The 16,088-nt window shown below is 43.1% G+C and overlaps 1 protein-coding gene across 3 annotated transcripts in view; it reads right to left on the reverse strand.

The window, feature by feature from the left end:
• RTN4 (reticulon 4) overlaps window positions 1-16,088 on the reverse strand; it is a 66,073-nt gene that overhangs the window by 37,739 nt on the left and 12,246 nt on the right. Inside the window, exons 2-3 of one of the 3 annotated variants that reach the window (XM_059719404.1) lie at window positions 3,298-3,354; window positions 101-2,557 (exon numbers count right to left, since the gene is read on the reverse strand). The exons of 1 other annotated variant lie outside the window; for it this stretch is intronic. In XM_059719404.1, coding sequence (XP_059575387.1) covers window positions 101-2,557; window positions 3,298-3,354 — 2,514 coding nt within the window. The remainder of the gene's footprint in view (window positions 1-100; window positions 2,558-3,297; window positions 3,355-16,088) is intronic. One more of the 3 variants, XM_059719411.1, reaches the window with a different exon arrangement.

Below are 16,088 nucleotides of genomic sequence, written 5' to 3' on the forward strand. Positions count from 1 at the left end.
TATACAGTGATCTACTTCAAAAGAAACAAATCATAATATGCTTAAATTCAGCTAAAGAAACTGCTGAGGAACGAGATGCAAGACAGTATATGAAGATTACCTGAGGATTTACTCAGCTTTGCTGAAAATATAGCAGGAGTTTTCTCCTTTTCTTTACCAGATGGAACTTCTCTCTCCACTTCTTTCTCAAGAGCTTCAGGTTTTACTATACTAACTACCTCTTTTTCAGCAGACAAAGATGAAACATCTGCAGGTAGCAAGGATGCCTTGGATATTTCAAGCTCTTCTCTGTTCACAGCCTCTGAAGGTTTTTCCAAAACATGAACATTTTCTTCTGCTTTCACTTTTACATTCTTTAAAGATAGATCATGGGGTAGTTCTGGGCAAGGCAACTGCCTCAGCTCACCTTTGATCCCATTAGTCATCTCTTTACTCTCATCTTTGTACAGTATTTCTTTACCAAAGACTTCTGTCACCAGTTTAGGCGTGGATTCAGTGGTGACCAATGTCACAAAGTCTTCTGTCACTTGGACTGGAGAGGACTCTGTGGGTAAAAGAACTTTGTCTCCGATTTTGGACTCCTCAGCAATATGCATTTCAGCTGAACAGGCAACAGCATTCAGATCTTCCATCTGAAGGGAAATTTTTTCCTTCTTGTCTATTTCCATGGAAGCCGCCTCTACAGGCACCGGAGCCGGCATTCTGGAAAAAGCCAATTCAGGTTGGAAAGATTCCAGATAGGGCTTGGCTGTAGAAGGCAGCAGCTCCTCAAGTTCTTCCATACTTCCATGATCTGTTCCAATCTTCCCAGTGTTTTCAACTGATTTACTTGTCGCAGTAAGAGATGATGGAACTTCATTTTCTTTCTGAGGAAAATCAAGTGTTGGCTGATTGCTGAGCAAGTCATAGTTTTCAGGCTGAGGTGACAATTTTTCAACAGGCTCTTTATGTTCAAGCACATCCTGTGAAACACATTCTGCTATCAGTGTCTCCGAATAATCTGAAAAGATTGGTGAAGGAGATTCACTGGAGACCTTTGTTTCTTTAATTAAATCACATGCAATAGATATATAAGGAGTCTCTATTTCTTCAGTTACAGCCCTATTCTTATGATCAGGTTCTTTGAACGCAGCTTCCTCCTTTATTCCTTGAGCCTCTTTTAATGATATATTCAGTTCCTCTTGGTACAGTGGAGGTTTCTCAGACACTTGTTTCACGTTATCATAACTAGCCACAGAAGTAAAAGTTTCTAATGGGGAGGCTTCAAGCTGTACAGCAATAGCATCTGCAGAAGCAGCTCCAGTGTTTGATGGGGCTTCCATGACAATATCAGGCAAGACTGGTGATGGAGCAGCTTCAGGTCCTTCAAATGAGGGACAGAGCTGTGCTACAGGATTCAAAGGCTCTTGTAAGGACTCAGATGTTTGAACTAAATCAATCTTAGTTTCATAAGCAAGTTTTGTACATGTTGCATCATGCATTTCACTCTCATATGCTTCTTGCACTAAGTCTGGAGTTAGACCTTCAGGCACATTTGCTGCATTATCAAACGATATATTTGATAAAGTATCTGTTTTAGCATAGTCAGCTTCTAGACCTTCCTGCCTGCCTACTAATTTAAAATCACGTTCTATCCATGTCTGGACTTTCATTTCTGCTATTTTTTTCTCATCGGTTTTGTTTTCTGAAGCATCATCCTCCAACAAAGAAAGAGATTTGACTATATTGTCCTCAGATGTTACGGTAGGTTCAAATTTAGCACATGTAATGTAAGTTTGTGACGATCCCTTTATAGCTTCTGGGGTGCTTGGGAAAGAAAGATCTTCATTACTGCCTTCGCTCTCCTTTTCATAATCTTTCTGTATTGTCAGCATCTTATCTGCATCAAATCTCTTGTCTAAGCTGCTTTCTAATTTGCGATCTACCTCACTTATTACAGCCTCTTTCAAGCTGCTAACTCCATGACAAGTATCTTTTACTTCCCATATTGGTTCATATGGTTTGAAATCTACATATTGTTCCCTTGAAGGAGTGTCTTCTTTCAAAGCCATCTTTTCACCACCATCATCAATATCATATTTTGCTTTCTTAGAAGACTCCTTTTCATCATGCTTTTCAAACAATTCCATGTGGGCTTCTGGAGACGCATCCTGCTGCTGTGCAGTGATTTTTCCTAGGCTATATATTTCTTTACCATTTTCTAGCAGCATTTCTTCTTTAGTCTGGGAGACAATGGTTGCTTCGACTTTAGTGGATGGAGATTTCATTTCTGAGTATTCCATCTCTGGGGCTTCTCTTAAATTTTTCTCTATGAGAAATGGATTTCTTGTATTTTCTGTAGTTTCTTTATAAATATCACTTCCCTTTTCTTTGTAAATGGTTCTTGCAGATAATCCCTCTGATAACATATCAAAGGTTGCATGCTCTTTAAAAGGATCAGCTGAGAAAGGAGAGAAGGAAGGAAGAGAAGCAGCAGTGTCAAGCGGGACAGCAGTAAAATCCTCTTGACCAGACGACACAATGCTACCTGGCTTCTCCTGCAAGTCCATAACTTTTTCTGTGACCATGGACAGAAAGGAAAGTTAGAGAATGCAAGTGTTCTTAAAAAGTTAATACAAACTTTATGACAGGTTCAAATAACGTTAGTTATTAAAGATTCCTCTAAATTCTAGCCTAACTACTACTGTCCATTTAAAGATACGGGTTAAAAAGTGTTATTCTACTTCACCTCTCCTAGCAGAGAAGTGGGCAAACGTTAAAGAAGCAGCAACTTTGTGCAGTGCAAAGATTACAGTAAAGCACAACAGGCCATAGAAGAACAGATCACACAAGAACATCAGGCATTTAACCAGGTGTAGGGAACAATCTGTATTTTTCCCCTTTTACAAGGGAAGCTAGTGACCAGAGTATAAAATGAAAGGTCACTCTATATCCATTATAGATAGACAATCTATTGATGCAAAATACTGCAGAAAGTTATTATGGACTAAGTCTTTCTACTAAGCATTAAGAGCAACTATACTTTAAAATGTTAACCTGTTAACAGAACCAAACATTACCCTGCATTAAGATCCTATAACTCACAGACAGCTATACTTGTTTACAAGTTGTGTTTGCTTCTGTAGAGTCTATTGAATCTTGAGCAAATAGATTGCAAGCTTTAATATTTAGAAGATAAATGCTATACTTGGACCCAAACTAATTTTTGAGTTAATGGAAGCTAGAGGGAAGGTGTTAATGAGATGGAAGCTGAAGCGCAGAATGTACTCAGACAAAAGGCTAGCAGAAAGAACTTGCCTGCAGAGGAGTATATCAGAGGCTCAGATGCAGCAGGAAGAGCAAAAAGGGTCTCATCTGAAAAACAAACAAACAACCTCAGAAGAAATAAAGATTAGGTAGTTTAGAAAGGGAAGAAAGCAAGCAAGTATTCAGTTGACAATCAGCATGTACACCCACATCAAAAGCCACAAGACTAGACAAACCAGAGAAATGAGAGTGTGGCCCAATTATTAAAAACTTTCCATTTCATGGTGAGGTCACTAAAGACAAACTTCCCCATCCCCCAAGCTAGGAACCAAAAGAAAAATTTGTATGCAGCAATTTTAATTTTGGTCCAAACTTCTGCACTACAGTTCCAATTAAATTGTAGCACCAGGAATAAATCACCCTGAGCTGACACTGATGTGTCATCCTTACATGTATTCAGCTTGTCCAAGGGTCTCAGAACAGTAACCCAAGCATAAGAAAAATGAAAGATGCTTTCAACTTGAGAATGTGTTTAGAAAACAAGGGGGATGGGGAAGTGGTTCCAGGCACTAAACTCCATTTTTGGTTGCCATTTGTGATAGTTACACCATACTGTTTCCCTTATTTAAAATGCGCCCCCCCTCATGTTGCTAGACCAACTTCCATTTGTAAAAATGCACAACTAGCCACATGCTGTCAAACTGTACAAGATACAAATAAATATATATTTGTTGTTACAGCTACCTAAAGTAATCTTGGCTGCCATTTACAACACTACTAAATAAATTCCCAAATGAATTGTTAGGAAACTGAATGAGTCTCTTTAAAAATATAGTAAACTGACCCCATGCATATTCCCTTTCTTTTGTGAATAACCCCAAAAATCAAGTTTTACAAATGGAAAAGCTAAACCAGAAGTTCTCAAATCATGATCCAAAAATTAAACGGTGTACACCACAGTATGGTTTTCCTTGCTATTTAGTGTCTCTCCCTCTGCAAGTCCATTCATAACCTCTGAAGGGGCCTGTAGCCTATGAAAAGTATATGCCTTTCTGAACAAATTAATCTTTAAAAGGTATCATTCTGCACTGCCTTCTAAATTAAACTTCGATGACAAAGGGACATAAAGGTCCAGAGACATTTTGAGAGTTGGGTCCCACTGGTAAAAAGGGAACTGCTACTCTGGATCTCCAATTTCTGTCAGAATGCAACAAATAAAGAACAGGAAACACTTCCACTGGCATTAGTTTAAAGGCGGCCATTTTACATTACAAACCACATACAGGAATATTTACTTAAATAAGACAACCCCTCCAGTAACTACATTCCATTATATGAAAAAAAAAAAAAAAAAAAAAAAAAAAAAAAAAAAAAAAAGTATGTGTATTTGTTTTTATTTTCTACATATAGAATCTAATTATTGGAGGTTGGTTTTGAATTTGTCCTCTTCTATCGCTACAACTGGGAAAATAAAATGGGGGGGGAGAGGGGACAACTGACCCCATTGCCCTCTGCACCCAACTTCTTCCCCCTGCAGCCCCTTCACCCCCACCTTACTGCCTGCTCTCCCTGAACGCATGGAAGGAAGGAAGGGGAAAATTTGAAAACACTGACTTTGACATAAACATGTATGTAGTAATTTACATATAGGCAAATTACTACAGGTACCCACAGACTTAGTTCATCCAGAATTGATGCATTTCATCATTTTTGAAACGGCTCCAAGTTTTAGCACAGGTACTCCATAAACACACTTTTAAGCAGCACTTTGGTACCTGCTTACATAGAGTACAAACTATGCATTGTCACAACCCAAAGTTGTGAGTTGTTTGTGTGCGCTTCGGCATCGCTAAATTATGTTCCCGCTAAATTACAGCTTCTTTGCACGGTGGAGTTCTCTGCTGCAGAAGAGAACCCCGGTGCAACGGGGAATTTCCTGCCAATTTGTAGCTTTCTTTGCATGGTGCATTTCTTTTGCATCTCAGAAATGCACGGTGCAAAGGAGTTCCCACCATTTGTATGAAGATTCGTGCCACATCATTGGCCGACTCTAATATACGCACATGTAATGGCTAGCGATTGGCTTGTTAGCCGTATAAAGAGCTTGGGTGGCTTCTGCCCAAGTTGGAGAGAAATCGCTTAGAAAGCGTGAAGATCTCTAAATGCTGCGGATCCTCAAGGACACAACGCATTTCTTAAGCAGGCAACAGAGGTCTAAATATCCTCTGGCCTCTCCCCGTCGCCGAGCGCAATCCTAGACATATTCCTTTCCTATATACTCAAGTTTTGAACCCACAGAGCTTTAACAACTCCGGGGCCAGAGAGCCGAACCAAACCCACGGAGCTTCAACAACTCTGTGGGAAAGAAATTGCCAAACCCGCGGAGCCTTAACAACTCCGGGGCCAAAGAACCGAATTTGTCGTAGTCCTCCAATGAGGACTTAAGCGAAGCTGCACCTGGAAACTGTCCAGCCTACACCGCAACCATCTTGGGCGTAAGTAAATAATCTTTCAATCAACCATTATGCCTCTGTGACTAATTCTAGCCCGTGCGTGCCTTGCTGCCGCACGGTCCTCTCTGGCCTCGCTTGCCCAGGCTGCTGGCCACAGCCCACGTGCGCAAAGACGGGCCCGGCTCGCCCCCGGCCCGCACATGCATGACAAGACCAAAGCCAAAAGGCTACCATGCAGTTAACTGGGCAGGGCCCCAGCAGTCAGTGTTTCAAGACATGGTGACCCCAAAGCTCAGCACTGCATGTGTACTTAAGATACCTCTGCCCCCCCGCCCCCCCCCAAGGATAACCCCCTACCCCATGCACTAATTAGCCCCCCACTCATGGCTGGAACTGTGTATTCTTGTCATGAGTCCTGGGATCTTCCAAAAATTGATATGCAGATGAGGTGCAGGGCAACCTAGTCTGGCTCTACCTAATGGAGGGTGAGGTCACACTAATCATATGCAACAGGCTAAGCAATGGGGCAGCAAAAGGATTCTGGGGAAACTGTTTGGGGCCCAGGCTGGTGAAGAAACAGGAACCATTGGAAATGGGAAAGAAAGGCTATGGGAATGAAAAGAAAGTAACAATGTATTCAGGGAAGTGGCTCACCATAACTTGGAAACGAGTCAGTGCCAAAGGAGACTAAACACAATGGGCATTGCCATATATTTTACTTGGTTCAGCTGTGCTAAGCTATGTTTGTGGTAATTTCCCACGAGCCTTTTGGCTAAAGTCAAGTGGGAGCATTGGAATCCCAAGATCTCTCGGTTTCGGCCTGCATGTAGGACGCCTGCCAATAGATTTGGGAGTACCTAAAATCCCAGGGTGAAAGCCCGAGAGAGAATATTCGAGGGTTGTAGCACTACATATGGCATCTAGAATAATTGAGTTCCGCCTTCTCAATCAATGTGGCTTTTGGAACAACTAAGTTCTACTCAAATCAATATGATTTGGAGCTGATTTGACCTGGAACACTAAATATTTTATTTATATTATATAAAAAAATAAAAAAGTATGTTTGCCCAAGATGGGCCACGTGTTTTCTAGTCATGCTCAGTGTTGGCTGCATTTAATCAACTTGACAGTTGGTTTCCATTACTGAGCACATGCTGCTTTTGGCAGCAGTTTAATGATGGACAATGTATTTAGTAAAGTTTCCTTGTATGCAAATAAGACAAGGAGCTTTCTTACCCAACTGATGACGGAAGGCAGGGGGGAGAAACTTTGTCTTATATTTGAGTAAACGCAGTAAATGGGTTTTATACAACTGAATGAATACACTGAAACAATCCGATTATTTGATGCAAGACTTACAGAACAAAATACTGTACTGAGCAGAATGAAATTTTGCTAACATAGAAAACCTGATTTAGGAACAACTTCCCATTTTGTGTAAGCAACGAAGATACTGAAGTTGGAAACGAGCATAAAGTTAGAACCAGGCTTCCATGTAGCACAAACTCCACCGGGTTACTGATTCAAAGCACAGCTCTTGGCACTACTATAAATTCAAATAATGATGTTGGTGGAGTTAAATATTTTTCATTAAAGAATCTAAAAAAAATGTAGCAATATTAGCACTTACATGTTGGCCAGGTCAGAGAAGAATAAGTTCTTCCATTAATAAAATGTTACGTGAACATTTAAAATGTCCCCAATTAGATCACATTCTACAACAGGGTTGGCAGTGTCTTTGGGCAGAGTGCCAAAAACACCTCAACTTCAACCCACATGCCAGAGGCTCGATCCTCGCTGCCAACAGCAGGTGCATGCGTGCCTCAGCTGGGCTGGGGTTGCACTGCCCCAGCTCCTTTCCTTGTGTGGCTTGCCAAGGCGCACATGCACCTGCCACAGCTAGAGCCAGTGCTGGGGCTCCAGACCCCAGTGCAGATAGATGTTTGCAGCCCACCCACTGCCTGCTGCAGCTGCCCAGAGCCCAGGCTGGCTGTGGCAGGCAGCCAGGAGGCTGCAAACAACTGCACCAAGCTCCAGGGATCCAGCTAGGCTCTGTGGCAGTGGCAGATGCCTCAGGGTCCACAGGCAGGAAGGGACCTGGCGCAGTGCAACCCTGGCACCATCCCTGCTGTCCACCAAGGTGTGCATGCAGCCACTGCTGCCAGAATCTGGTGTAGCTGTTTGCAGTCTCCCAGCTGCCTGCCACAATCAACCCAGGCTCTGGGGAGCCGCAGCAGGTGGCGGGCAGGCTGAAAACAGCTGCACCAGGGTCTGGAGCCCTGGCACCAGCTCTGTGGTTATGCTGCCCCTGGCCCCTTCCCAGACGTCCACCTTGAAGCACATGCAACCACGGCTGCCAGAGCCTGGCGCAGATGTGGCATGCTGAGCAAAATGGCTTCATGTGCCATGCTCTGGCAGATGTAGAACAGGGGTTGGCAACCCATGGCACAACTTTTATAAATGGAGTGGAAGGGAAGGGAAGACTTGTCACCTCTGTTGTTGCCATTATTCACTTGGAAAAATTTCTGAACAGCTATGTTTGCATACAATCAGCACTTCTGTTGACACTTTGATGACTGTATCTTTGCAAAATTACTTGCTTTGAAAAAGATGAAAGAAAGACATAAATGTGAACTTTGTTAAGCCCCAAAATGTGTGTTAATTCTCCTAGAAAGTGAGCTATGTACACTCAAACACATAAAACAGAATTAGATAGGATTTTTTATTACTTCATTTTTAATCTCTGTCACTAGGAGATCCTCATGGTACATCCTACATCATTGAAGCTATCGTAGACAGCAAAATAATAAATACAAGACATCTTCCTGTGGAACCAAAAGGGGTAAAGATATTTTACTCTTTTCATTCAAATTTATTACTCTACATTTTCTTGTAGAGATTAAGAGACAGAAAAATGCTATCCCCCAATTTAAAGCGCATGAAAACACTATCCTATTTTAAAACTACAACTTTAACTGTGGCAGAAATGTTTCTACCATCATTCCCATACAGGTTGCAGTATGCAGTAGCAACCTGAATCTTCAAGCTCCCCTTCCTATGGAAGTGGGGAGGGGCCTAGGGGCATACACACAATGATGTGTGGGGCCAGTTGGAGAGAGGGTTTACCCACATGTAGAAGAGGCTTCTCTCTGGTGTTCCCTCCCTGTGCCTATACATATCAAAGGAAGCAATTTAGCATGCCACAAGGGGTCACACAGTAGCTAGACTCTAACATACCATATTTGCTTACATACAACATGCCCCAGAATACAGATCATTTTTGAAATTCAGAATGAAGGAAAAAAGAGATGTTACCAGAGTTGTGACTGCCCTGAGCAGGGACACAGCCTAATCTTCACCTGACTCCCTTTCCTTCTTAACTACAGCTGTAAACCTAGCTGTTGCTGAAGACTAGGGTTCATGTGTGTGTTTATGATTTTGAAGAGAGCTAAAGGGTCTCCCAAACTTTGAAATAGGGAGAGAGACCAGAAGTAAATAACAGAAGGCAAAAGTGCCCTAAGAAAAGTTACCTTGATTAACCATATCAAAACCATTAAAAACTAAAGAAGATTGTTAACACTGCTGGAGTGAAGAACAGTGAGGCATGAAGTCAACCAGCTCCCTCAGCATCCTGAACAGCAATGTAACAGCTCCTGTACTGAGGAGCAGGACTCAAAGCAGGGTGCCAGTCAAAAATCAGATTCCCCACTTGACATACAAAATTTAACCTTCTCCCTCCCTCCCCCCCAAATTTGAATGTATGCAAGAAACCATAGTAAGTAAGATGGTAACTTATATGATGGACTGACAAGGGGAAACAAACAAACAAACAAACAATCATAGAAAAAACAAACAAAAAGACAGACAAGGACTAGAGAAGGAGGGAAGAAAAAAACAACTGAAAAGTGGACTGGGAAAAACGAGGATCCAGATGGAAAGAAGTGACTAAATATGGGGGCAAAGCAGGAACGCATGCATGGGGAGGAAGAAGCAGGGGACAGATTGCCTTGCCATGGAGGACAGGGGTGACAGAGAGATGCAACGAGCCCCTGGGGAGGGCAGATCATTCAACCTGTGAGGATTACAAAACAAAAAAAAAGTACAACCTTAATTCCTCCTGCCTTTATAATCTATGAAAATCCACAAGAAGGCCATGGTGTTGTGTTTCAGATTCCACCTTGGTAAATTATTGTACAGAAATGTTTTGCTAGGATAAAATGCAATACACATACAGTTGTTTTAGCTATGGATTTTCTAGTTTCCTGTAACCAAAGCAGAAATGCTATCCTTAGATGCCAATTCTCCTGTGAAAAGCTGGTTTATAAAAAAGAGTGATGTTTCCTTACCACCAGAGAACTATACTGGGTGGAACTGCACCTTCTTCCTTTGTTACAACAGATGCTCAACCTCCAGCCCATGGGTTAAACACAGTCCCCAGAGCTATTGCATGTGACCTGCAGACCTCTACATGGGTCCAGAAATCTCAGGGCAGAGAAGAGGTGACCATTAGTACCACCTCCCAGGGCCAGGCCACTCCATCTTACCTCTCTGTGGGGCCTTGTTGGGGTCTGGCCATGTCCACTTCCTTCTACACAGGGCTGGGTCAAGCTTATTTCCCCTGCGGGGCTACAATGGGACCAGCCTGTCCCCACCTCCCTTCTGCACAGCCAGATGATAGCCCCTGTATCCGCTCAGCCACTAGATGGGGAACATGGGCTGGATTCAGCCTCCAGACAGACCGGGTACTGCTAATCTGGCCTATCAGGCCAAAAGTCGGGCATCATTGTTTCATAACAATTCAATACCTTTCTGCACTCCCAGTCCTGGCATAACCAGCACCACACAATAAGGAAGGAGACTGTGACCTCAGCTGCTCACACCCCAACATGTTTGATACTGAAGGTGACACCTGCAACTGAAGTTACCGATCCAGTGCATGGGATCACACCACAACAGTGAAAGGCATCTGGCCCGCAGACCAACCCCACACCCAGTCCACGGGGCCACATGGTTGGTCACTACAGGTCTATCAGTGGTTCTTATCTAGGGTGCTAAAGAAGGCAGGTGGAATTGCCTTGTCCCCCCCACCATGCAACAGCTCACCAAAACTCCCTATGTGAGATGGGCCCCACGGTAGGCGGGGAGCAGTGTCACAGTACAATGACAATGTGGGGCCAGGGCCAGGGCCTAGGGCAGAACTGCAATCCACTGCCTGCATGCCCCTGCAATGAGCATTGGATCCACAGGCAGGGTATGCAGGGAGCAGATCGTGGCTCTGCCCTGGCCCCCTGCTGTCACCACCCCAAGATCCCAGACTTGGCTCCAGACAGCTGCCAGCCCAACCATGGCCCCATCCCATCTGCCTGATTGCCATAAAGAACCTAGGATAGTGGCCAAGGCAGGGCAGAGCCATGATCCACACACCCACTGCCTGCAGAGCCAGGGCTCTGCCCCAGCCTCCCGCTGTGACAACCCTGCAATCCTGGTGTCTCCATGGAGACCAGCCGGGAGCCACACAGGCAGGGAGCACAACCTGGCAGCTGCATCCAAGATCTCATGGCTGTGACAGTAGAAGACTGGACCCAGGGCACAGCCATGATCTGCTCCCTGCATGTCCCTGCACATGGAACCCAAGCCCATCACATGGGCATGCAGGCAGATCACGGCTCTGCCCCATGTCCTGGCCCCACATTGTCACCACCCAAGTCTTGGGGTCTCCCCAACCCTTCTGCTCATTTCACTCCTGGACGCTGCTCCCCTGCTGGCCCTTTTCCAGCTGCCCAGCCAAGCACTCTTCCCATGCGGGTCCCACCGCCAGTGGTGAGTGCGGGGTGGAAAGACCAGCATGCTCAGGTAGCGGGAGCTGCCACTGCTGGGAAATGCGAGTGCAGATGCTGCACTGCTTCAGCCTCACTGCACACCAAAAGGCAGCAGGACAGGCTGCGCCTGCCATGGCCCAGGATGTCCCCCATGCTTGGGCCAGACAGGACCAAGGGACCCGCCGCAGGACAGACAAAATCCCTTGGCAGGCCAGATCCAGCTTGCAGGCTGTATTTTGCTCACCCCTGGGTTAGCTGGTAAGCTTGAAGTGGGCAGGGGTCCTGCTGCAGCCCTTCCTGGCCCAACCCCACATGGCATCTCCTGGAAATGGAGGGGCGCAGGGGCAGGTGGAACAATCCTGCATGCCTGCTTCTGAGTGGGGGGGTGGAAGGAAGCTGCAGGTTCTTCCTGCTTCAGGTTTAAATCAAATAACTAGGGGTGCACCAACAGAGATTTTTTTGGGCCGATACCAATGGCTGATTTTTAACAAGCCAGGTCGGGCAATACTGATCCAATTGCCGATATGCAGCCCGGCAGCATGGAGAGCAGCACCCAGCTGGTAAATCTGTTGTGGGGAAGGGGTGTGAGGGGGCAGATTGAGGCGCCCCACAGTGAGGGAGGGCGGGGCTGGGACAGGGGTAGGCACCACACAGCCAGGGTGGGGTGTGAGATGGAGCCATGGCTCATCTGGGGGGGGGGTGTGGCTCCTGCTGTTGTACACACTCCAGGAGGGCATGGGGGGGGGGCCTGTGCCCCCAGATGTGTGTGGCGCAAGGGCAGGCTGTTGGGGCCAGAGGCAGCACTGGACTCTTCCTGCCATGGGGGACTGGGCTGGGCTTCACTCAGAGTGGGCGGCAGCAGCTCTGCTATGGGGGGCACCTCTACAAATAACCCTAAAGCAGATGAAGCACACACTCCTTCCACAGCCTTTCCCAATCTGGATGTACACAAGATGCGTAGGGCAATTCTAAATGGCCGTGGTGGCAAGATTAACTTAGTTGAGGACCAAGGAGTTAAGATGAGGAAGCACAACAGTGGCTCTCAACTGGGATTCTGCCAAATTCAAAAAAGTTATGGAAGGTTGTCCTGTATCTGAAAAGGTTGAGAAGCACTGATCAATGGACACAGACAGGGAAGTGGAGACCACTACGGACAAGTAAGAGCAGACATTCTCCCTGCTACTTTTACTTTCCTCTGGTATGACAGGCTCAAAACTAGAAATATTTATACTCCTAGATCCTGTGCATGAAACATTTTAAAGAGGACTTCAAGCCAGGCAACTGCAAGGTAGTGACAGTACTTAAGTAATACTTCTGGGAGCATATATGTACTTCCTGTGGAAGAAAAAAAAAATCTCTACAGCTCTATTCTTTCCTACAAAAGCTAGTCTACCCGTAGAGACAGGAAAAATAAAAATTATGTAGCCACCATTTCTCTCCTTTAAATACTTGTTCATTAGTTGTATTGTTTAATCGATAAACAAAAGAATTTACATTAGCACAGACTTACTAGTCCAGTGCAAGATTACAAGAATGTCCTTTCTCCAGCTACGTACCAATAGGTGGCAACTGTTTCTTCCTCCGCCCCTCCACCACCCAACCAGTAATTGCTAGCGAGTCTATTCTCAAAAATGCATTTAACTAGTGTTTAAAAACTTAACGCACAGCTTTAAACTATTTGAAGCACTAAACAAATACATTAGTACATAAAGTAGCATTTTCAAAATGCCTTTCCTCAGATAAGAGTTAGGTCTCAAGTCAGACAGAAGGCAGGGTAGATTTTCACCTCATGAACAAAATCAGAGACGTATAGCAAAATATGGAAAGGGGGGAAAACGGTATTTAAGAAGGAGTTTGGTATTTTTATTGAAGTCATTACACATCATAATTTATTTAATCTAATAAAAAAGAATTATGCTTTATCTAGGATATAGTTAATTCCTATTATGCTTTCTGAATTACAATGCATCTTGAAGCTCACAAAATCTCTAGAAAGAAACACAGAATTTAAACAGGTTGGTTTGCTATCATTGATGAGATTTCATGATTTAGCCATTATTGTATTTGTTATACATCCATTTTCTGAAAGGTTTTCTACTACGTTACCTACTGCAATATCTGGAGTCATATTCTTTAGGGAGATAGCCTGACAGCTCTGCACAGCTGGCTTACAAGAATAACCGGGTCTACATAAAAGCATCGCTGTTTTCTGAAAAAAGAATCTCCTTTAGGGTCTTTTTACTGTAGAGAGTATGTTCTCCTCCCCCCCCCCAAAAAAAAAAAAAAATACACTTGACAAAAAGAAAGGCTTCTGGAACCTAGTTGACCTAAGCATGGCCTTTGGAAGGAAAAGTGTTCTCCCAAATAAGGAGGACAGGAATTGTATCTACCTTTATATTTGTGAAACATTTACTGCTATGAGCCTATAGTTAATAAAAATGTTTAATAAAAGATAATGCAAGGTAAAAAATGTACACAGCAATACTGAAATTAGGTTTCCAAAGAATGAAAACTGTAATAAATGTTTTATGTAAAAATTGTGTGCAGAAGCCCTAATATTATGTAGCTGATATGAAAAAACTATCCAAGTTCTTCTCCAGCAAGTGTAGGTATTAGGATACTTACTGAAAAGACTGACTTAAATACTATTTCTGATGCCCCCCCCTCAAAAAAAATCTGTTACACAATCAAAATATTCCCAATTACTGTCACAATTTCTATGCATTGCTCACTATTTTGAAGTCCATCTTCAACCTCATCAAGTAACTAAGATTTAAAAATAAAAATTAAAAAAAAAAAAAAAAAAGTATTGTAGAACAGCCTGGGCGACTGGTGCCTTCCGAGTCTGAGAGGGCACCAGATTGCCAATGGAGGGAGGGATCCCCCAGCAGCCAATCACTGAGCCAGCAGCGAAAGCAGATGGCACTTCAGGGGGTGCATGTGCACCCGCTATGCATCGCCAATGGTAGAACACAGATCCTGTGTAACGATATAATGTTCTTGGACCTAGCAAAGATAACTGACACTAACACAATTTAAAAGACATAAGATACTTAGAAACCTAAATCCTAATGACTTCCAATATCAGTGTTGACAATGGGATGCATTGGATTTCAAAAAATTATCCATCATCTCTTAATGAACAAAGAGTGAAAAAACTTATCTCCCAAAAGAATGTCATGACAAAAGACTATAATGTCAGTTCCCTAAACAAAATACATTTAAATAACATCCTATTACATGATCACTGATTACTATGACTACTAAATAAAAAATAAACACACTTCCAGTTTTAACGTGTTAAGGAATGACTGCAAAAATGCAGGAAGAATTTATTTTGCTCATTAACTGTGGTTGTATTTAGTGAAACTTACCATTTAAAAAGCTCTAGATCCCAACAACTTGACAGCAAGTAAATTGGGAAGAGTCTATCAATTTGATCTCAATAGATTCCATTTCACCATCAAAATCAAGAAAGCTGGTACAACAATATAATGGGAAAAAGATCTCAGTGGAACTCCTAATTTCCACCAATATTCACAGCTTATTCTTGTATTTTTTATATAATTAAAAAAAATGAAAAAGTTATCCCACCTAAGATCTCTGTAAAGAGAGCTCTAGTTTTGGCACCAATGAACCTATATCCATGTAGCTAAATAAAAATCTCTATTCAAAGAATCCAAACCAGATTCTTTTCAATATCAAGTTTGCATAGAGGGTTTGTTTTCCTCAGAAACAACATTTCTTCTTTTGGGAATCCCCCAATCTGGTCTCTAAAGATTTGAAGTCTGATATGATAGCACTAAGAATTGTAGCTCCATTTTATCTGATTAAACCATAAAGTAAAAGCAGCATAGACAGCACCATTACAAGATCCCTTTAATCACACTGCCATGAACCAAAGCCAAGACAAATACTGACTACACTAGTTCAGGCCCTGTGCTCCTACTTTCCTTTACTACTCCAAGACTGACAAAAGGGATGCTGATTACAGTGATGTTTGTGCAAACAACATCAATGCATTAGGGATTGAACTGTGACCACCTATTCATTCATATAAACCAAACATCAATTTTGTCACTAAGTTGTGAGTAGGAACCAAACAAGCAGAGAAAGCTTCCATATGCTACTTTCTAATTTCCAATCCCAGGCACTATACAGTACCTCTAAAACTATTATTTTTAAACAGGGAAAGAAAAGAGTAATCCAACATAATTTGTTTTTAGTGCTTGGAATTCTGTGAGCTCCATTAATCTATTTCTCATCTCAAAGCTATCTAGGAATAGGAAACCCGTGGGAAACAAAGGGACATGGACTCCTAACACGTGTATCAAAAATATATATTAGCTATTAGGCCATGCTGTCCTCATCATGTCTAACTAAGATGTAGAAATCAATTGAAACTTAGTGCCAAAACTGAAAGAGCAGGTCCCTAACATACACCAAGTATGTGTTGTCTTCATAAAAGATTTAGTAACTATCATCTAACTCAGGGGTTTCAAACTCACCTGGCTCAGTCACTGGACTGGTTTGAGCGCCAGATAGGAACCACACACCAGAGCCAGTGTGC

This window comes from Alligator mississippiensis, chromosome 1 (assembly GCF_030867095.1).
Source record: "Alligator mississippiensis isolate rAllMis1 chromosome 1, rAllMis1, whole genome shotgun sequence".
Classification (NCBI taxonomy): Eukaryota; Metazoa; Chordata; order Crocodylia; family Alligatoridae; genus Alligator; species Alligator mississippiensis.